We start from the raw sequence: 21878 nt of genomic DNA, 5'->3' as shown, positions 1-21878 counted from the left end.
GTTGGGGTTAGGGTCTGGGTGTTACGTGTCATGCTGTTGGAGGTGGGGTTAGGGTTAGGGTCTGGGTGTTACGTGTCATGCTGTTGGAGGTGGGGTTGGGGTTAGGGTCTGGGTGTTACGTGTCATGCTGATGGAGCTGGGGTTAGGGTTGGGGTTAGGGTTAGGGGTCAGGGTTAGGGTTGGGGTTAGGGTCTGGGTGTTACAGGCTCATGCTGTTGGAGCTGGTGTTAGGGTTAGGGGTCAGGGTTAGGGTTGGGGTTAGGGTCTGGGTGTTACAGGCTCATGCTGTTGGAGCTGGTGTTAGGGTTAGGGGTCAGGGTTAGGGTTGGGGTTAGGGTCTGGGTGTTACGTGTCATGCTGTTGGAGGTGGGGTTGGGTTAGGGTCAGGGTCAGGACAGAGGCTGAGTCAGGGCGGGGTTGGAGCCAGAGCAGCCAGCGCAGGCCAGGCCGAAGAACTCACCGATGGTGCAGGCCACGAAGTAGACCCTGGAGGACTGGACCTGGATGTCGAACCTGTGGCAGTAAGCCACCAGCAGCCCTGGGGAGGGACAGGGTGGAGGCCCACCGGCCACAGAGCCTCAGAGCAGGGGCTCTCTGGGAGCAGCGGGCGCCTGAGCACCCGTGGGCACCGTGGCCTCCTGCGCCCGGTGGCTGCTGTCATTTCAGACGAGCCACACATGCTCACTTAGGACAGAACTGCCGTGACTCTCAGTGGGTTAGCTGAGACCACAGTGAGAGCAAAGGCCAGGCAGACACGCCCGGCAGGACCCTGGGGACACTGAGGCTGGGAGGGTATTGTCTCTGCCTTCTGCAGCAGCTCGCTGGGACCCAGGCCCCGGCAGGAACCCTTGCAGGCCCCAAGCAGGATGGGGTGAGGCTGTGTGTATCAGGAGGCCTTCCCCACTCCCTGGGCACCAAGGGAGTCCCCATCCCACCCAGGCACTGCCCTCGCTGCCCAGGCACCCGGGCCTCAACAGCCCCACCCTGCCTGACCCTGACACTCAGGGCTTCCTCTCCAGCCGACAATGCCCAGACCCCTCACACCCAAAGACAAACCTCAGTTGCCCGGGGCCCTGCCCCACAGCACCAACCCGTGCGTGCCACCTGCCTCAGTACCTGGCACCAAAATGTCTCCGAAGCCCAAGAGAGAGAAGGGCCGGTCACACAGGGCCAGAGGCGAGGAGTTAAGCCTGGGCACCTTCAGGACCATGGGCAGCTGTGAAGACGGGAAGAGGAAGACACCCTCCAGGACCCTCCACTGACAGCCGGGTGCCTCAAGCCCCACCCCACTCCACACAACACCTTGGCCTGTGGCCACCTGAGCCCCACCGTCAGGGGAGGTACCTTCTCGCGGGTGGCCGAGTCCGAGGGCCCAGTGGCCACCTCCACCATGATGCTGCTTCCACTCTGCACAGAAGAGGGTGAACTGAGGACGGCAGGCCACAGAGAGGGGTGACAGGCGGGGGGGCGTGTGACGGGAGCGGGAGCAGGGTGACAGGGCAGGGGAGGGGGTGACGGGGCAGGGGAGCATGTGATGGGTGGGGGAGGGGGTGGCGGGGCAGGGGAGGGGGTGATGGGGTGGGGGGGTGTGTGATGGGTGGGGGAGCAGGGTGATGGGGCAGGGGAGGGGGTGACGGGGCAGGGGAGGGGGTGATGGGGCAGGGGAGGGGGTGACAGGGCAGGGCAGTGGGGTGAAGCGGGGTGATGGGGCAGGGGAGAGGGTGATGGGGCAGCGGAGGGGGTGATGGGGCAAGGGAGGGGATGACAGGGCAGGGTGGTGGGGTGAAGCGGGGTGATAGGGCAGAGCGGTGGGGTGAAGCGGAGTGATGGGGCAGGGGAGGGGGTGACAGGGCAGGGGTTGGAGTGATGGAGCTGGGGGGCGGCGCAGGTGCCCACCTTGGTCAGGAAGGGCGTGATGAACACGAAGAAGATGTCGTAGAGGAAGAGCACCAGCAGCAGCAGCGTGCAGGCCTGCGGAGCCCATGGCTAAGGGCGGCCCCACCTGCCTGCGCCTCCCCGACTCCCCACTTCCACTCCCATCTCCCGAGGCCCAGCACCTCCTCCTGGGAGGAAGCCTTTAAAGGAACCTGAGCAGGGCGCGCCCAGCGCCGGGAACACGCCACGCGGAAGCGCGCTTTGGAAGCAACATTGGGGCGGGATTGTTGTCCTGTTAGACTCTCCCCATAACAGGACAACAGGGACACGAGGGCGGAGACCGGGACCACGCCGGCTCTGGGATACAGGGGGCCATCCCAGGCATGCAAACGCCCACGAGACAGGAGTGCAGCTGGCTCCCAGCACCACCCAGAGGCCAGTTCCTTGAGCTCTGTTCAACTGCTCTCCCCATCACCTCATCCAGACACAGGAGGTGCCCCTGTCAGAACCACTGCCCAGAGCCACCCGCCCATGCCACCTGGGAGGGGGCATGGGACCCAATCTTCGAGCCCCAACCTCCACAGCAGGCCTTGGCGGCCGTCCCCAGGACAGTGAGCGGGACAGACCTGCAAGGACCACAGCCCCGCACAGGCCAGGCTTGGGGGAAGCCCCATTCCCCACGCTTCCCTGCAGCCACACCCTCCCCATGCTGCCCCAAGGCCACACTGTCCCCTCCTCACACTACCCCAAGGCTGCGCCCTCCCTCACTCACCTTGAAGGTGGGCAGGCGGATGGTCCTCAGCATGTAGAGGCAGAAGGCAATGCCCAGGGCGTCCTGGAGGACCCAGGCCCACCTGCAAGACAAAGCAGCAGCCCAGCCGGGGCGGAACTTGCTGACCACCAGGGACGCCACCTCCACAAGCCACACAAGCAAGGCTCACTGGCCCTTGTTCTCGGCCAGTGGGCGGCCACGCTGCCCTTGCACCTGCCCACAGGATGACCCTGAGGACCCCAGGCCTGTGGGAGGAGCCTTGGCTGTCACAGCTCCAGCAGGGCTGGCGGCACAGACCCTAACCCAGGCCCACCCTGTGGAAGCAGGTGGAGGAGCCAGCCACTCTTTAGCCAGGACGGTGAACACAAGGCTGGCCAGCTGCATCCCTCAGTCACTGTCCCCAGACGGTGGGCATCACGCTGGAGGCAGGGACCAGGCAGAGGGTGCATGTGCTGGAGGGCTTGGGCACTGACCCCTCCAAACTGGGTTTCTCTGAGATGGAGTGTCACTGTCACCCAGGCTGGAGCACAATGGCGTGGTGTCAGCTCACTGCAGCCTCCGCCTCCCAGGTTCAAGGGATTCTCCTGCCCCAGCCTCCTGAGTAACTGGGATTACAGGCGTCCAACACAATGGCAGGCAAATTTTTCTGTATTTTTAGTAGAGATGAGGTTTCTCCATGTTGGCCAGGCTGGTCTCGAAACCCTGACCTCAAGTGATCTGCCACCTCGGCCTCCCAAAGTGCTGGAATTACAGGCGTGAGCCACCACGCCCAGCTGATTTTTGTAGTTTTAGTAGAGACGGGGTTCACCATCTTGGCCAGGATGGTCTTGAACTCCTGACCTTGTGATCCACCTGCCTTGGCCTCCTAAAGTCCTGGGATTACAGATGTGAACCCCCGTGCCCGGCCCAAACTGCTTATTAAAGAAAAACCTCTGCTACCCCAGGCTTCCTCAGAGCCTCTGGGTCCACAGTGGGTGGAGCCCGCCAAGCAGTTGGTGTCCCCGGGGCAAAGCACAGAACGGCCTCCTGCAGAAGGCCACCGCCCCCGTGGCCAGCTGCAACCTCATGCTCTCTCCGGGCCCCACGCAGAACCCGCGGCCCCCCAGGCCAGCTCTGCCCGTCACTCGCGGGATGACTTCCCCACCTGCCTCAGCATCTCAACATCACAGGCTTCATCTGAAAATGGGCTAAAAACGCCTCCCAGGCAGGGCGGCTGCTCAGAACAGAGGGCTCCACCGGAGGCTCCAGCACAGCCGATTCCAGGAACCCAGAGGACTGCGGCCAGCTGTTTTCTCATTCTGTCACTTCTTCAACAGAGGCGGGTCTCGCTCTGCCGCCAGGCCGTCTTGCACTCCCTGCTGAGGTGATCCTCCCGCCTGGGCCTCCCAGATGAAGGGATCACAGGCACCAGCCCCTGCGCCCGGCCGGCCCCAGCCTGCTCCAACTTCATGTGCCGGAGCAAGTTTCTGGCCTGGATGTAACTGAAAAATTCATTTTCTCTTTGTGTACAAAGGATTCAAAATATTTTCACGTCTTCCTTCTGCCAGTTAAAGTGTTGGGCTCCGATTCACACTAAAGCCAAGCGCACTTGGCTGCCTCAGGAAAGCTGGGAGGAAGCGCCAGATGGTGTCAGCGACAGCGGTGGGGGCCGGGCGGGGACAGACCGGCTCTGTCCTCCCAACACCGTGCCAGGCGCTCACCCTCGTGGGGAGGCCTGGCCAGCAAAGGCAGACAGTCCAGGCACCTCCGTCACTGCTCAGGGCCGCGGTGGGCGTGAACGAGAGAGTCGGGTACCCTGGCACCCGCAGCCTGGGTCTCGGACCTGTGGTGTGCCTCGGGTGCCAGGACAGGACAGACAGTGGCTCTGGGCAGCACTGCCCCACACAGGAGTCCCAGCCAGGTGTGCCGGAGGACGTGGCACCAGGGCCACGGGGCTCCAGCCTCTCCTCCCAGATCCAGTCAGGGTTGCCATGGCCCGGGACAAATGCCGTCAGGGCAGCCTGGGGCCAGAGCTTTTCCTAATGGGCACTCAACCGGCTCCAGGCTGGGCAGCCTCCAAGGAGGGAAGGGAATCAGGGCCTCAAGAGCCCTGGAGGCCGGGAGCATCTGAGGACACCCGGGTGGGCGCGCCATCCCCTGCCAGGGCCTAGGAGCAGAACTTACTGGTCCTCGTTGCGGAAGATGCCCCACACCACGCTGACAGCCACGCAGAAGAGTGCCAGGAGCAGCATGCGCACCTGTGGGCGCTTGTGGAAGTAGGGCAGGCTGTTGTTGGGGACCCTAGGGGGCATGGGGCAGTCAGAGCGAAGCCCTCCAGCCTCATCCCAGTGCCCACCGCCTTTGGGCCCTGTCCAGGCACCCCCCCCCCGAGTGGCAGGCCCCACGCTGTCCTTATGAAACTCCACATCCCCACATGATGACACAGGAGGTGCCCCCGGGGTGGGGCGGCGCAGGGCAGAGCCCAGCCAAGGCATTAAGGGCCACTGGCTGTACCCAAAGAGCCCCTCACCTGTGCTGGGCTCCCTCCCCCTTGGCCCTGCCTGCTCCAGGCCTCCACCTCCACCCAGGGATGGCAACCCTAAAGGTCTCCCCTTGGGCAGGTCCTGCTTCCTAGACCTGGGTCTGACCTTGTCTGAGACCCCCCGGATGTTCCCTTTACCCCTAAGAGCCAGGCCAAGCTCTAGGCCAAGGGAAACCTTCCAGGTTCTCCAGAGAACCCTGGCGCCCTCCTGTGGCCCCGCCAGCCTGACACCCAGGGCAGGGTTCCTGGGGACAAGGGTACCCCCCCCCCCCAGCTGCTGGTGGGCTCCGCTGAGAGCTTGCTCTGACTTCACCCTGCTCAGGGGCCTAGGAGCCCTAGGCCAGCACTGAGTGAGCACCTGCTGTATACCCTGGGCTACACTACACATGGGGGGCCGTGGCTGTCACTGCAGAGCCAGGCACGCGGGACCGGGCCACCTCACCTGCACTCGCCGAAGGGCAGCCGCCGCACACAGGGCGCCAGGCAGCTGTAGAGGCCGGTGGCGGAGGCCAGGCAGAAGATCCCAATGACCACATACACTGCAGGGGCAGGGCCGTGAGGTCGGGGGCCAAGCCCGCACGCCACCATCCCTCCACCCGGGTGAGAGTGCCCGCGGAGGCCACACACCGAGCAGGTCGTAGAAGTGATAGAGCAGGACCAGCATGGAGCAGCACATCACCACAAACACACAGGTCATCACCGGCGTCACGTCCACCGCCTCGTCCTCCTGCTTCTCCAGCCCGTCGTCGCGCTTGTGCTTCATGTACCTTCTTGGGAGACACCGAGGGGTCACGGGACACTGGGGCCAGCTGGCCGACATTAGGCCACAATCCCACAGCCACCCGAGGGCATGCGGCAGAAAACCCAAGAGCAGGAAGGGAAGGGGTAGGGGCAAACTGAAGCGCGAGGAACCGTCCCCAGCATTCCCAGGACAGAGGAGACCACACAGCAGAGGGCCGCAGGGCCCACACCCCTGGGTTGGGCCTGGACAGCCACTAGGCGGGGCCAGAGGCTGGTGTGTGGGCAGCGACTACAGCTTGGATCTCCATAAAGATCCCTGGACAAGGGGCCACCCAGGACCCAGGCGGCTCAGCAGGACAGGGCAGTTGGCCCCAGTCACCTGCCAAGCCTGCATCTGCCAAACCCACACCTGCCCAGCCCCCAACTGCTGCACCCACACCTGCCACGCCCACACCTGCCACACCCACAGCTGCCATATCCACAGCTACACCCACACCCACACTTGTCACACCTGCCATGCCCACACCTGCCACGCCCACACATGTCACACCCACCACACCCACGCCTGTCACACCTGCCACACCCACACCTGCCACGCCTTGCACACCCACCAGGTCCCCGGAGCCTACCCAGGCAGGGGAAAAGCCTGATTCTGTCCCACGACCTCCTGAAGACAAAAGGAAGGGCTCCACCGGGTGAGCCATGCCTGCCGCACCCAAAGCGCTCACTGCTAGTTTGGATGGGAAGACTGGCTGTCCCGGCCCCAGTGTCAGAACCACCCGCCCCCCACGTCACAGCGCACATATAGCGCGGCACTCACTTCTTCACGTCCCGGCTCCCGGCCCAGTAGCCGCCGATGGCGACGGTGCCCACGGCCATGATGAAAATGATGACCATGTTGTAATCCAGCACCGGCTCGTTGGGCGCGTACAGCGACACCTGCACCAGGTGGCCAAAACGCTACCTCGACAAACACAGCAGGAGGCGTCAGGGCCATGGATCCCCAGGCAGCCATGAGCTGTGGGGCTGGGGCTGGAGACCCGGGCCCGCAGGGGCCACCCCTCCCCCACCACCCCGATCCGCCCACACCCCCAGCAGCCAGCCTGAGGCCCCAAGGCCGCAAGAGCACGGGTGTGAACAGGCTGGGACCTACCCTGAAGATGTCCAGCATGTCTCTGTAGCTGAGCAGGGCCACGGGAATAGCAATCTCGTCATACTGTGTCTTATTGCCCCCCGGGGGTACCTGGGGACCCAGAGAAGGGAGCAGCAGGCATCACCTGCAGCAGCAGGTGGGCTCCCAACTCTGTGCCCATTCGCCTCCTCTCCTGGGACCCTCACTCGAGGCTCGGGCCAGGCTGGGGGCGTCTGCATGCTCCCCTCTGCACCCAGCAACCGCCGGCCTCCCAGGAGGACCCAAGGACAGGGAGGCCCAAAGTCACCAAGCCTTCCCCACCTGACGACAGGGCCCCAGGCTTCAAGACCCACCGATCCCTCCCTCAGCCGTGGGACCCCCCCTAACCGCACATGCACGTCCAAAGTGACACTGTCCCCAGAAGACAAGCCATGGCCCATGCCTGTCCACTAAGCCACCTTGAGCCCCGCACCCACTGAGGCCTTCTCTCAACTGCAACAGCACAAGCGAAAGGGGTGGCACCACGGCGCTCCCAGGCCTGCTCTGCCCTCGGCCCTCAGCCCCTGTACCAGGCCCACCGTGGTCGGCAGGCTCAGGCCGCAGCATGGGCAGCAGCCAGCCCAGAGCCACAGGCAGGGCTATGAGGGCATTGCGGAGCCCCACTTTCTTCTTATCCCAAAACTACACTTCAGGGGAGGCCCTGTACCCTGCCCAGCCAGCAGGCAGCATGTCCCCATGCTATAGCTGGCCCTGCCAGGCCTCCAGCTCTCAGCCACAGCCCCATTTCATGGAGAGGGAACAGGGGCTAAGCTTGAGGCCACCTGGCTAGCACCACACAGGTGAGCACAGCCCCGCTGGCTCAAGGGCCAGGGTACCAGGGACCCCGAAAGGGACCAGCTCAGGGCCGGACCACCTGCTCCTCAGAAGCCACCCCAATCCCATCCCCGAGGAGGATATGGTCTCCAGTCACCCTGGGGCTGCTCTAGGGCAGGCGCCTCACAAGACACGGCCAGAGTTCCACAGCCCAGCCAGCGGCTCAGGAGAAAAGACCCATCTCTGCCCACGCCCTCCCCACAGACAGACCTGCCTTTAGCGAGATATGGAAAACCAGCCCCTGCCCCTGCCCTGCCACTGCCGCCACCCCCTCCTGCCCCCCAAGAGTACACCAAGGAAGGCCGAGCCCCATGGACGGGGAGGGGTGCACAGGGCCGTACCAGCCTCTCCCTGCTGACGATGAGCAGCCCACGTGCCCCGCTGCCCTGGGCCAGCCTCACTTTCTCATAGAAGGTGCAGTTCCCCCGGGCCACCAGTGGGATCTGGTCGCGGAAGCCGTGGGCGGGGAGGTCAGCTGCGGAGCAGAGGAGGGAGGCCGTCCAGTTGCGTAGCTGTAAGGGAGGCTGGAAAGGCCAGGGCATGGTGTCGTCTCGCTGATGTGAGTCACCGCAGGGCCCAGCTGCTCCTTCCCCCACCTGAATCCTGCGCTGAGCCAGGCCCCGGCCCTTGCCCATGCGGCCTCTGCCCCACCTAGGCACAGCCATCCCGACGGTGGGTCCCACAGTGGGCCCTGGACCACGGGCTGGGATGCCTCATCTGAGGGGGCCAGGGCCTCCAGGACTACTGCAGCTGTGTCCACAAGGACAGCATGCACCATCCCCAATGCACAGCCAGGCCCAAGCACACAGCACACACACACACACACATACACGTGCACTCACGCTCGGGCAGACACAAACACCTATCACACACACCACACACACTCAGGCACACGCACATACCTATTACACATGCATTCACACACACAGCCAGGCCCGAGCACACAGTGCACACACATGCACACATAACCACATACATGTGCACTCACGCTCAGGCAGACACGTCTATCACACACACCACATGAACACACACTCAGGCACACGCAAATACCTATTACACATGCATTCACACACACACAGCCAGGCCCGAGTACACGGTGCACACACACACCACACATGCGCACTCACACACACACTCATGCACACACACAAATCGAGACATAAACACACTCAGGCACACATATACCCACACACAAACACACATACATGGAGTCACATGCCCCAGGTACGTGCACACATACACACACATACCTATTAGTTATGTGTGTGCACGCATGTACGCACACTCAGGCACATGTACACATCCACAAACATACCTGTTACATTTACACACGTGCACACACATACATGCACTCACACATCTGTACATATGCCTACTGCACACACATACACACATACACACACAAACACAGACCTACTTGGACCCATGCTCCCCCATACACATACCACACACGTGATCACACACACACATGTGCTGACGCATCCACAAATACACACACTAAGGCACACACATCCATACCCATATTACACATGCTCACACACACAAACTCAGAAGTATGCACTCAGGCGCATGTCTACACACATAACTATTACACACACTCACAAGCACACACAAAAAAACAGGCACATGCACACACACTGACACGAACTCACCTAGAACATGCATTCAGACACATGCACACTTCCAGGCACATACCAATTACACACGTGCTCACACACACACCTTGCACAAAGTAGACAGGAAGACGGTAGTGCCTCTTGGTTGACAGGCCTCAAGGGATCCAGGAGGGGGTGGGATGCCGTGGGAAAGGAGGTGGGGCCTAAGGGCCATAGTGGGAAAGGAGGCAGGGCCTGAAGGACACAGTGGGTAAAGAAGGCGGGGCCTGAGGGATGCAGTGGGAAAGGAGGTGGGGCCTAAGGGCTATAGTGGGAAAGGAGGCAGGGCCTAAGGGCTATAGTGGGAAAGGAGGCGGGGCCTAAGGACTACAGTGGGGAAAGGAGGCGGGGCCTAAGGGCTATAGTGGGGAAGGAGGTGGGGCCTAAGGGCTATAGTGGGAAAGGAGGCGGGGCCTAAGGGCTATAGTGGGAAAGGAGGCGGGGCCTAAGGACTACAGTGGGAAAGGAGGCGGGGCCTAAGGGCTATAGTGGGGAAGGAGGTGGGGCCTAAGGGCAATACTGGGAAAGGAGGCGGGGCCTAAGGGCTATAATGGGGAAGGAGGTGGGGCCTAAGGGCTATAGTGGGAAAGGAGGCGGGGCCTAAGGACTACAGTGGGAAAGGAGGCGGGGCCTAAGGGCTATAGTGGGGAAGGAGGTGGGGCCTAAGGGCAATACTGGGAAAGGAGGCGGGGCCTAAGGGCTATAATGGGGAAGGAGGTGGGGCCTAAGGGCTATAGTGGGAAAGGAGGCGGGGCCTAAGGACTACAGTGGGAAAGGAGGCGGGGCCTAAGGGCTATAGTGGGGAAGGAGGTGGGGCCTAAGGGCAATACTGGGAAAGGAGGCGGGGCCTGAAGGACACAGTGGGTAAAGGAGGTGGGGCCTGAGGGATGCAATGGGAAAGGAGGTGGGGCCTGAGGAGACCCACCCAGCAGCAGTTGCTAGTGCCCCAGCTAGGAAACGGGGAAAGGAACAGGTCTCCTCCCTGGGGCCCCACTGTGCCCTCTGATGCCATTCCTCCAAGGACCCCTGTGTCTGGGCCCACAAGACGGGAACTGTGGCACGGAGCAGTTCATGGAGGAGACCCCTGTCCAGCACATGGGGCTCGGCTGGTGTCTCAGTCTGCACCCCAAGGCCCCATGGACAGCTTTCATTGATGACCAAGACTGGGAGGCCTAGGGGAACTGGGGGCCACCCAAGGGTCCCCCAGACTGGCCCAGGGCCTGCCTCTCGCCTCTGGATCTTTCCTGCCGCCCTTGCCCGATAAGTCTCTGGAGCCCTGGCCACCACGCATGCTTCTCCGCAGGGGCGCCCGGCCAGCGGGTACTCACCGCCTTGCTGAGGTCATGTGGCAGATGGGCCCACTGCGGGTTGTAGAGAATGCAGTAGTCTTTGCCTTTCGGGCCCCCATCCTTGGAGGCCACGTGCACCATGCCATACTCACAGGACACCTGTGGGACAAGGCTGGCGGTCAGAACCACAGCACGGGAGGCCCAGGGAAATAGCGGGCAGGAAGGGCACCTGTGTTCATGAGGTGGTCCTGGGACAGGACAGACAGGGACGTGACCATACATGGTTTATAGCAAGGACGCAGACTGGCTCACCTTCCTCAGGGAGCCCCAAGCTGGTGACCACAGGTGTGTCAGGTCACCACTCTGTGGCCCTCAGAGTTTCTGCACCAAATAACAGGGGTCCTACCACCTCCTGCGCCTCCCAGGACCAGTGGGCACGGCGGGAGGATGACAGCCACGGGCAGAGCCCTCCACAGGGAAGGAGGGCAGGGCCCCAGCAGACCTGGCCCTGGGCCTGGGCGGGAGGCCTGGACAAGCCTCCACACCACTAGGTCTGAGTGGCCTTTGACCCACAGTCCCATGAGCACTGCCTGTTGGCTGGTACTCCAGGGGCACATGGGGGCCCAGTCACGTGGCAGGTCTCAGATCAGGAGGATCCCCAGGTCGGTGCCCCTCAGCTCCCACTGGAAGAACAGCAGGAAGCAGCTGGGCCAAGAGGCCTACAGGCACCAGGTCCTGAGTGGGGCAGACTAAGGTTGCAACAACAGGAGATGCCACCACACAGGATAGTGTCTCGTTCCCCACAAAGCCCCGAGCCCACAGCGTCCAGCACAGCAGCTCACACTTCCCAGGAGGGAGAAGAACCACCAGGCTCCTGGCCTGCGGTAGCAGCTGCTCAGGAAGGGCCACAGGGAGAAGGCCCAGATCCTCCAGCAGAAGCCCCTGACCCGGTACAGGGACGAGGGACAGAAGCCAGCCAAGAGGAGCAGGGGCCACTGCACCCGGGCACAGAGCGGGCCAGGGCACTTGCAGTGCTCTCAAAACAAGGTAGGGGCAGGACCAGGCCCTGAAGCCCTGGACACTTCCCAGGAGGGCCACAGAGTGGACAGGCCTGGACAGGAAAGGCCAACCCCTGCCTCTTCAATTTCAGGCTTTGCAGAGCAGGATGGAGCTATGAGGAAAGATGATTCCTCATGCAGGAAGCTGACCCCGCTTACCATGCTTCCTACTGCGGGGGCCACTGCGGCCACTGCGGGCTCCGGTTCCCCCAGCAGCTGCCCACTGCCTGCACCATCCCCCTTCCTCCCGCTCCCCTGCCCGGGGTCCCCAGCCAGTGTCTAACAAACACATCTCCATTTCTCAAGGATGCTGGTCACCAGAGGGTCTCACAGGGATGAGGCGCAGGTCCCAGCTGCTCTCCCACACTGCAGACCCTCGGTGCGGAACCCCAGGTGAGCCCGGCGTGTACAGGGAGGAGGGGTACCAGGAGAAAAGCCATGGGCGAGGCAAGGAGACCCACCCCCGAGACCTAGGCACGCCCATCCCTCAGGAGCGCCCAGCCCTCAGGAGCGCCCAGCCCTCAGCCTTCCATGGCTGCAGGACTCATTGGCACAGAGTGGGCTCCTGGCCCAGGCCTTCTGGGGCTGCGGGGCTCATGCCAGGCTGTAAACCTCCCAGGCAGAGAGACAGCCACATCCACTGGTCCCCAGAGGACCTGCCAGGGACACAAACAGGCCACAGCCATTCATCACAGCAGGAAGAGGACAGCAAGCCCTCGTCTGGACAACTCCACCTCACACAAGGCCCACACTGCAGACGCAGCTCCACCAAGCTGGGGCCGGGGAAGGGGAGCTCTGGCTCGGCCAAAGGTCCCGATGGTCCCTGGTGCCGGACACCAACCCGGGCACCCGGGCACCCGGGCACAAACTGCCTCTCCAACTGCTGGGCCCTCACTGAAATCACGCAGGGTTCTGGTCTGGTCTGGGAGCTTCTGGGTCAAGGCCCTCGAGGCCTCTGGGTTGCAGCCTGGTGAAAGTCCCAGTCCCTGCAGTCCCCTGGGGGTCTCAGCACTCGGCTAATGCTTCCTTCCTGCACCTGACCCGGCCCAACTCCATGCACCTCCCGTGTGACCGCCAGAGCAGAGGCAGAGTCAGGAGCCCCTTCTTCCCTGTTCTGCCCAACAGACTGCCTGCCCGTGAGGACCCCTCCCAACACAGCCTCCCAGTGTTCGGAACCCCTTGCACCTCCTCCAGGAGGGATGCTATGGGTCACAGCGGAGGCCAAGCATCCAGTCAGGCCCACCTCCTGTGCTTCTAAATAAAGTTTTATTGGAACGCAGCCAAGCCCATTCCTAAGGAAGAGTCTCCGGCTCTGGAGGTACAACAGGAGAAACGCAGCCACCCCACCAGAGGCCACACGGGCCACAAATCCCAGCAGAACTACTGTCCAGCCCTTCCCAGAAAACACCTGCCAAGCTTTGTTCAACGGGACCAGGGACTTTGGTGAAAGGTGTCTTTTGTGTAAAATGGGAACCGACAGAACAGCTTCTCTCTGAAAGGGTCATTTAAGAGCACAAAAGCACATTCATGCATTTTCCTCTGCACAATTCGGAAAACTGGTTTTCCGTTAAAAAACAAGCCTGAGCCTCTAACAAAGGCCAGAAAGCAGCGTCTCACTGTGAAGAGTCTCCTCGCCTGCCGAGTTAAAGGAACGGGGAGCAATTCTTCAACCGCCACAGCTCTAACCGGGTCCTGAGTTCTAGTCGGGCCCACAGAAATGTGGAAGGCCAGCGAAAGCTGGGGCAGGCCATGAGGACAGGCTCAAAGCCCAGGCCTCCAGCTCGGAACCCTTCCCAACTGCAGTGCGGACGCTTCGCAACCACACACAGCTTTAAAACCTTCTAGGAGGCTTAGAAACCCTGCTTCAGAATGACTGTGAAAGCGTCCGAGTCAAGGGCCTTTGACACAGGCACGTGACTCCAGAAACCGGAACTGAGGAGTTCCAGGAGCAGGGCCGGGTCCAGCCAGGTCCACCAGCTCCAGCTCAGACCTGCTGGGGAGCGGCTCCATGGTGGGGGGTGTCTCACTGGGGAGGTCAGATTTCTTGCTCAGAGTCACCAAATGGTAGCAAGTGAGCTGAGGACTCTCACCAAGCAGGTTCCTGCCCCTACAGCAAGTCTCATTCTTGGGCAATGGACTCCCATTTCCACTGCGGGAAGCACCGCCCCCTCCAGGCACGGGCGTCTCGGGTGTATTTACAATCAAGGTTGGGGGAGGCCCGGGAGCTCCTGCTTTCTCGTGTCACTCTGACTTGGCCTTTGGCTCTCCACACTCCGGATAAAGCTCAAGCTCCTCAGCCCTCCCAGGGTAAACTCCACGCCCCAGCACCCAGCGCCTTCCATGACTTGGCTTCCACCTGATGGCCTGTCCTCCAGCCAAGGCCCAATGCTCTGCCTTCACCCTCTACCTGGGGCCACTCATACCACGGCCCCCTCCTCTGTGCCCCTGCCCCAGCCTCTCTCCATGGCCCACGTGCAGGCCTCCCTGGTGGTGACATCTTCCAGGTGGAAACCCTCCGTACCAGCATTATTCCACTTTACACTGCAGCCGCAGCCCACCCCTTGCCAGCCCCAAATAGCCCAACGGCTCTCACCCCTCCCAGCCCCTGCCCATGCTGCTTCTGCTGCCAACATCCTTCCCCTTCTGCCAACCTGGCAAACTCCTACTCAGCCTTGGGAACACCTGCTTCGGGGCCGGGCGCGGTGGCTCATGCCTGTCATCCCAGCACTTTGGGAGGCCAAGGTGGGTGATCACCTGAGGCCAGAAGTTCGAGACAGCCTGACCAACATCTCTACTAAAAATACAAAAATTAGCCAAGCGCAATGGCGCACGCATGTAATCCCAGCTACTCGGGAGGCTGAGGTGGGAGAATCACTTGAACCTGGGAGGTGGAGGTTGCACTGAGCTGAGATGGCACCACTGCACTCCAGCCTGGGCGACAGAGCAAGACTCCCTCTCAAAACACACACACACACACACACACACACACACACACCTGCTTTGGAAAACCCTTTCCAGGCAAACTCCAGGAGGGAACCTTCCTTCCACCTCTGGTTCTTCCCTCCTTCCAAACGTCTGGGGAGTTGTAGGTCCCTGGCTGCAAAATGGGGGGACGTCCAGGGGGCCGAAAGAGCAGCAGGGGGTGGGGTTGTTAGAAAGCTTCTGCGGAGGGCTTCCAGGGTAAGAGAAACGGCCAGGGAGCCCACTGCAGGCTTCTGATAGCCAGGTCACAAATGCACGGACACACTCATCTGGATGTGACAGGGTCACTCCTGCTGTGTCGAGGCTGGACTGGGGACATGGGGGACAAAGGCAGCCACAGCAGGGGGAGGACGGCGGAGCTGGAGGAGTGGGGCTGAGAGAGCGCCGGTGGCAGCGACGCCTTAAGAGTGAGAACTCGGAGAGAGGAGTCAAGGTTAAGGGCCGCATTTGTAGGGCTGCGCTCCTAAAGTCAGGAGAGAGGGAAGATTTGGAAATAAGAAAATAAAAAACGCAGTTAGGGCAGTGCTATCTCGTAGACTGTCCCCACGAGAACCTGAGATGCTTTGCAGCAAACGACACACGATTAACATAACGAGGGCGTGCTGGCCCTGGGCGCTGGTCACCCTGGGCATCATCTCCAGAATCCACACCATCCTCAGCCTTCCTGCGGACGAGCAGCTGACGCTCCAAGCAGGGGATTCCCTTGTCCAAGGTCACAGACTAAAAGATGGAGCAGGGATGCAGCCCCAGAGCAGGGCTGGGCTCTTGGCCACTCCAGGGCGCTGCCAGACACTCGGGGACGCGCGGGACGCCTCTGGGTTCCCCACGGCACCCCCTAGGGTGAGGCTAGCCAGCACCCCGCCCGTTCCGCCTACGGGGAAACTGAGGCTCGGCGCGGGGTGGGCAGCCGCCTGCCCAAGGCCACAGAGCCAGAGACAGGCGACCCCGGCGGCGGCTGGAGACCCCGAAGAGGACAAGCAGAACGGAGGGATGGAGTGGGCACAAGCTTCAGACCCGGTAGGAAGTGAGGGGCGCTGCGGCGGCGCAGGGCCTCCGAGGCAGGGACGGGAGACGAGCCGGGGACAGCCCCGCAAGGTCACGGCCAGGCCCCGGCACCGCCGGCCAACGGCGCGGTGACCGCGGATCCCCGAGGCTGGAACCCCCGGAGACGACCTGGGTCGTTCCTGGGCGTAGCCCGGGGGCCGAGAGGCCCAGAAGCCGTAGCCTGCGGGGCCGTCGGAACCAACGCCGCGCTCACCTGGGCCGCGAGGAGCAGAAAGGGCGCCACAAGCCGCGCCAGCGCAGCCGCCGTCGCCGCCGCCATGTCGGCCGGTGCCCACCGCAACCGTCGACAGATGTTTCCCAGCAACGCCGCGAGACCCCGGGCCACGCATGCGCCGCGCATGCGCCTGCGAAGCCGGGAGGGGGTCAAAGGGCGCGGGGTGGCGCCTGCGCAGAGCGGCGCGGCGCGGCAAGATGGCGGTGAGCGCGCGGCGGGATCCGGAGCTGGGGGCGTGGGGCTCGGGCCGCGCTGCGCGCCTCACGCGCTCTGCTTTCCCCGCAGGATAAGGAGAAGAAGAAAAAGGAGAGCATCTTGGACTTGTCCAAGTACATCGACAAGACGATCCGGGTGAAGTTCCAGGGAGGCCGCGAAGGTGAGGAGGCTCCCGCCGTCGGCACCTCGCCTTTAAAATTCTGAAATAAACCCAGGAAGAGCGATGATGAGGACGCATGCATGCGGAGGCGCCGCTTTTATTTATTCTTTTCTTTTTTTTTTTTTCTTTTTTTGAGACCGAGTCTCGGTCTGATGCCCAGGCTGGAGTGCAATGGCGCGATCTCGGCTCACTGCGACCACCGCCTCCCGGGTTCAAGCGATTCTCCTGCCTCGGCCTCCCGATTAGCTGGGATTACAGGCGCCGGCCACCACGCCCGGCTAATTTTTGTGTTTCTAGTAGAGACGGGGGTTTCACCATGTTGGCCAGCCTGGTCTCGAACTCCTGACCTTAATTGATTCTCCCTCCTCGGCCTCCCAAAGTACCGGGATTACAGGCGTGACCCACCGCGCCTGGCCTCGCAGGCCCCTCTTTAGACTACCTTATGCGGTATTCCTACTTACACCGGGAGGTAGGAACTGGTATGCCCATTTTGCATGCAAGGAAACTGAGGCACGGGGCGGGAAACAGACGGAACCCAAAGTCACAGTGGCATAGCAGGGATTGGGATTTCAGGGTTGGCCTTCTGAGCAGTCCTGTGTGTCCAAGGGCTGCCCCAGCTCCCCACAGATCTCCCGGCTTCTGTTTCTCCCCCACCCATGTCAAGATCTCTCCCGGCACCAACAGTGTGGACACATTTGGGGCCGGATCATTCTCTGGGTTGGGGCCGTACCTGGGCACTGCAGGGTGCTGAGCAGTATCCCTGGCCTCCACCAAGTCGCGACAACCTAAACAGCCTCAGACAGGGTGGGCGCAGTGGCCCACACCTGTAATCCCAGCACTTTGAGAGGCTGATGCAAGCAGATCAGGAGCTCAGGAGTTCGAGACAAGCCTGGCCAATACGGTGAAACCCTGTCTCTACTAAAAATACAAAAATTGGCTGGGTGTGGTGGTAGGCGCCTGTAATCCCAGCATTTTGGGAGGCTGAGGCGCCAGATCACTTGAGTTCAGGAGTTTGAGACCAGCCTGGCCAACATGGCAGAGCCCCGTCTCTACTAAAAACTCAAAAATCAACCAGGCATAGTGGCACATGCCTGTAGTCCCAGCCACTGGGGAGGCTGAGGCAGGAGAATCGCTTGCGCATGAGAGGCGGAGATCATGCCACTGCACTCCAACCAGGATGATAGAACTAGACTTTGTCTCCAAAAAAAAAAAAAAAAAAAAGCAGAAAGGTCTGGTTCCTGAAGGGCTCACCTGATGCCCTCAGGCCCACCCAGGCTGTTTCCCTCCAGATTGGCTTACAGTCTGCTGGTTCCCGGGCTTCAATCACAGCTGCAGAGTTCCTTGTCTTCCTCACGTCACCTGACTGCAAGAGTGACGTCTTGTCCAGTCAGTCACATGCCCCAGGGGTGGGGATTCCGAACCTAGCTCTCCAGGGGAGAGGAACCTTGGGTGCACCCACCTGCCTCGGTGCTCACGTCTGTCCCCTTGAGAGGGGACTCTGGTCAGGCCAGTGCTGGGCACCTGAACAGATGTGTCTGGCCCCATTGTGTAGGTGATGAGTTTCTTTTTTTTTTTTTTTGAGACGGAGTTTGTGCTCTTGTCACCCAGGCTGGAGTGCAATGGCGCGATCTCGGCTCACCGCAACCTCCGCCTCCTGGGTTCAGGCAATTCTCCTGCCTCAGCCTCCCGAGTAGCTGGGATTACAGGCACGCGCCACCATGCCCAGCTAATTTTTGTATTTTTAGTAGAGACGGGGTTTCACCATGTTGACCGGGATGGTCTCGATCTCTTGACCTCGTGATCCACCCGCCTCGGCCTCCCAAAGTGCTGGGATTACAGGCGTGAGCCACCGCCCCCGGTGGTGATGAGTTTCATTTTGCAGGAGAGGAACTTGAGAGCACAGAGAGCGAGCTGGGGAGGGGGGCCCAAGCCTGGGCAGTCAGACCTTCTCTGTAGGCAAAGGCTGGTCGGCAAATACCTTCAGCTTTGCATCCCAGATGGTCTCTGAAACCAGTGAGCTATGCGGGGAGAGCGGGAGACCTGCCGTGGTCAGCGCTGGAGCGGGAGCGGCGCGTGTGGTGCTGGGCCCTGGGACTTTCACTACGGGATGGGCAGCGGGCCAGGTTGGCCTGAGGGTCATGGTTTGCAGACCCTCACCCCGCACCCCTCCCTGCACATGGCTGCCCTGGGTGTGCGCGGAGCGGCCGTGGGCCAGCTCACTAGGCCCCGCCTTTCAGGCAGACAGAATAATGCCCAGGGTGCCTGCTTCCTGGGATTGGGGGATGGTACAGTGGGCAGCACCCTAAGAGGTGTGGGTGGGTTGGTGTCTGGAGAAAGCACCTGAGAGGTGGCAGGGGTGAGAAGTAGGGTGGGGCAGCCACTGGGAAGCCCCTCAGAGAGCGCAAAAGTGCATCCTCGGCAGGAGAGGCCTGGGCCGGAGGAGCCTGCAGGGGAGGGGTGAGGCGTCCCAGGCAGGGAGGATGGGCCAATCACCAGACACTGGGGAGCAGGATCAGATGGCAGAGGTCACTGCCTGGTCAGCGCCCTAACCTTAGGTGGCGAGGCGTGACCTAAAGCGGCCAGGCTTGAGGGGCAGAGGTCTCGACCTAAGGCATCGAGGCCTGAGGGGCGGGGCAGGCATCGGGGAGAGGGAAGCTACAGCAACTGCCTCAACCCGTGAAGCCTGCGTACCCAGGGCTCGGGCATTTCCGTTGCCCACTCCCCGCAAGTCCTGAGCAGCGGGGCGGGAAGTTGTTCTTTTATATCCCATGAACTCGCTGAGGGACTCAGCACGGGTCAACGCAGCCGTCACCACTCTCAGAGCAGGGCAGTCTGTCTCCCCTGGAGGGAGCCCTGTCCCCTCCCCGGCCCTGGCACCCACACATCCCCTCCCTGTCTCTGTGGCTTGGTCACAGCGGGCGGCCTCCTGTGCACACACACCTTCTGTTGGTCTTTCACCGAGCGTGGCATCCTCAGGTGTGCTGCGGCCTGCATCAGCCTCGCTCCGCTCCTGGCTGGTGGCTCCACCTCTGCCGCCACCTGTTTTTCACCTGCTTTTGAGGTGACGATCGTTTTCATGGCTTTTAAATAGTTAAAAAGGGATCAAAAGAAGACTGTCTCACGATGTGGAAATTACATGAAGTTCACATTTCAGTGCCTGTGCGTAGAGCTGACTGGCCGCCGTCAGCCACACACGGCCTCATCACTGAGGCTGCTTATGAGCAGGCAGGCTGAGCCAGCAGCTGGGGCTGGCACCTTGGGCCCACACAGCCACAGGTGTTTGCCATCTGGGCCCCTGCAGACTGGGTCTGCTGTCCATCGGGGGTGTCGCTCTGGAGACCGCTGTCATCTGCCCCCCACCCCCACACCGGGAGCCCTCACCTACCCTCAGTCCTCCATCCCTGGAGAAGTTGGCACCACACCTGATCCACGCTGGGGTGGGCCCTGTGCCCGGGACGCATCTCACACGTTCTCATTTCTCTCCCCTGGTGACTTCTCCAAGCCAGTGGAATCCTGAAGGGCTTCGACCCGCTCCTCAACCTCGTGCTGGACGGCACCATCGAATACATGCGAGGTGAGGGGGCGGCCGTGGGGCTGCCTGCTGGCTCTTCCTCTCTCAGACCCACAAAACCTTACCCTGAGGTACCGACGTGAAGCCCCGTGACGGCTGAAGGACGGGCTTGGGCACTTACCATTCGTAGGCGTTTCCACAAAGCTGGAAACTCCATCATCCTGGGGCGCAGAGACGGGGGAGCTGGAGAGTGGAAGCAGCTGGGACTCCAGGTGCACGCCACCATGCCTGGCTAACTTTATATATTTTTAGCGGAGACGAGGTTTCCCATGTTGGCCGGGCTGGTCTCAAATTCCTGGTCTCAAGGGATCCTCCTGCCTCAGCCTCCCAAAGTGCTGGGATGGCGGGCATGAGCCACTGTTCCTGGCCCCTCACCTCACCTCTAACAAAATTAAAATAAAACATTTCACTGTGCTGGGCACACTTGAAGTGCCCAGCACAGTGTGTAGACACCATCAGGTGAGCTGGTCTCTAAAAAAGATTTGAAAAGCCTGGGGCCGTGGTTCTCCCCACCCCCCACCGCGTGGCCACAGAAGTGAGGGGCCGTCTTTGCCTCCGGCCTCCTGAGAGCCTGTCTGGGGCTTGCTGGCTCTTCCCTACGGTCCCCATCCCATATCAACAGCTTTTCTCTCTCTCTCTCTCTCTCTCTCTCTCTCCTCTGTCTGTCTCTCTCTCTCTCTGTCTCTCTCTCTCTCTCTCTCTCTCTCTCTCTGTCTCTCTCTCTCTCTCTCCCTCTCTCCCTCTCTCTCTGTCTCTCTCTCTCTGTCTCTCCCTCTCTCTCTCTCCCCCTCTCTCTCCCTCTCTCCCCCTCTCCGTCTCTCTCCTCTCTCTCTCTCTCTCTTTCTCTCTTTCTTTCTTTCTTTCAATGGAGTCTCACTCTTGTTACCCAGGCTGGAGTGCAGTGGTTCAATCTCGGCTCACTGCAACCTCCGCCTCCTGGGTTCAGGCAATTCTCCTGCCTCAGCCTCCTGAGTAGCTGGGATTACAGGCACGCACCACCATGCCCAGCTAATTTTTTGTATTTTTAGTAGAGACGGGGTTTCACCATGTTGGCCAGGATGGTCTTGATCTCTTAACCTCATGATCCACCCTCCTCAGCCTCCCAAAGTGCTGGGATTTCAGGCGTGAGCCACCGTGCCCGGCCCAGCCTCTTTGTTATAGGGTGAATGTTGGCCCCCTTGGGCTCTGGGGACCTTGCAGAGATCAGGAGGCCTGTGATGCTGTATTCTGGCTGCCTGTCTGATAATTTGGTCTCTGGCCCTGATACCTGAACCCCAACTCACGCTCGTGGTGCCCAAGGGATGCAGGTGGGGAGGTGAGAGCCAGAGTCTGGGGTGGGTGGGGGGTCTCGGAGGCCTCCTGGAGCTCCCTGAGTCCTCTGTCTGCTCCTCCCCAGACCCTGACGACCAGTACAAGCTCACAGAGGACACCCGGCAGCTGGGCCTGGTGGTGTGCCGGGGCACGTCGGTGGTGCTCATCTGCCCGCAGGACGGCATGGAGGCCATCCCCAACCCCTTCATCCAGCAGCAGGACGCCTAGCCGGCCTCGGGGGCGGGGTACGGGGCGGCATGGAGGCCATCCCCAACCTTTCATCCCACAGCAGGGCAGTGGCTTCGGGGTACAGGGCAGGCCTGAGAAACTGTCTCCCTCGGACTTCGCCACCGCTGCCACCACGGTGCCACCTGCTGGAACAGGAGCCCCTTCCTTTTTGTATAGGTTGAATTTTTGTTTTCTTAATAAAATTGCAAACCTCA

General features: G+C 61.5%; 2 protein-coding genes across 7 annotated transcripts in view; one reads left to right on the top strand and one right to left on the bottom strand.

The window, feature by feature from the left end:
• Positions 1–16286, bottom strand: part of SPPL2B (signal peptide peptidase like 2B) — a 22927-nt gene extending 6641 nt beyond the window's left edge. For 2 of the 6 annotated variants that reach the window (XM_078361452.1, XM_078361449.1), the window contains exons 1-13: positions 14912–16286; positions 10898–11017; positions 8256–8438; positions 7063–7152; positions 6730–6869; positions 5796–5938; positions 5611–5707; positions 4811–4927; positions 2648–2729; positions 1897–1971; positions 1345–1407; positions 1117–1216; positions 461–538 (exon numbers count right to left, since the gene is read on the bottom strand). In XM_078361452.1, the coding sequence (XP_078217578.1) occupies positions 461–538; positions 1117–1216; positions 1345–1407; positions 1897–1971; positions 2648–2729; positions 4811–4927; positions 5611–5707; positions 5796–5938; positions 6730–6869; positions 7063–7152; positions 8256–8438; positions 10898–10999 (1270 nt within the window). In that variant the 5' untranslated portion in view covers positions 11000–11017; positions 14912–16286. The remainder of the gene's footprint in view (positions 1–460; positions 539–1116; positions 1217–1344; positions 1408–1896; positions 1972–2647; positions 2730–4810; positions 4928–5610; positions 5708–5795; positions 5939–6729; positions 6870–7062; positions 7153–8255; positions 8439–10897; positions 11018–14911) is intronic. The other 4 variants (XM_078361450.1, XM_035286183.3, XM_078361451.1 and 1 more) reach the window with 2 other exon arrangements.
• On the top strand, positions 16287–21878 carry LSM7 (LSM7 homolog, U6 small nuclear RNA and mRNA degradation associated). Its single transcript, XM_035286187.3, has 4 exons — positions 16287–16380; positions 16463–16553; positions 20056–20127; positions 21521–21878. Exons 1-4 carry the CDS (start codon positions 16291–16293, stop codon positions 21661–21663), a joined length of 396 nt encoding a protein of 131 aa, XP_035142078.1. The 5' UTR covers positions 16287–16290; the 3' UTR covers positions 21664–21878.

Source organism: Callithrix jacchus, chromosome 22 (genome assembly GCF_049354715.1).
Source record: "Callithrix jacchus isolate 240 chromosome 22, calJac240_pri, whole genome shotgun sequence".
Lineage (NCBI taxonomy): Eukaryota > Metazoa > Chordata > Mammalia > Primates > Cebidae > Callithrix > Callithrix jacchus.
Note: the sequence above shows the minus strand (reverse complement) of the source record. Positions and strands in the feature narration are given on the sequence as shown.

Bases quoted from the DNA above. Each gene is read 5' to 3' on its own strand.
- LSM7 (XM_035286187.3), top strand. From the start codon at position 16,291: ATGCGCCGCGCATGCGCCTGCGAAGCCGGGAGGGGGTCAAAGGGCGCG. The intron at 16,381-16,462 runs GTGAGCGCGCGG...CTTTCCCCGCAG, and splicing joins CGCGGCGCGGCAAGATGGCG to GATAAGGAGAAGAAGAAAAA. The intron at 16,554-20,055 runs GTGAGGAGGCTC...GACTTCTCCAAG, and splicing joins GTTCCAGGGAGGCCGCGAAG to CCAGTGGAATCCTGAAGGGC.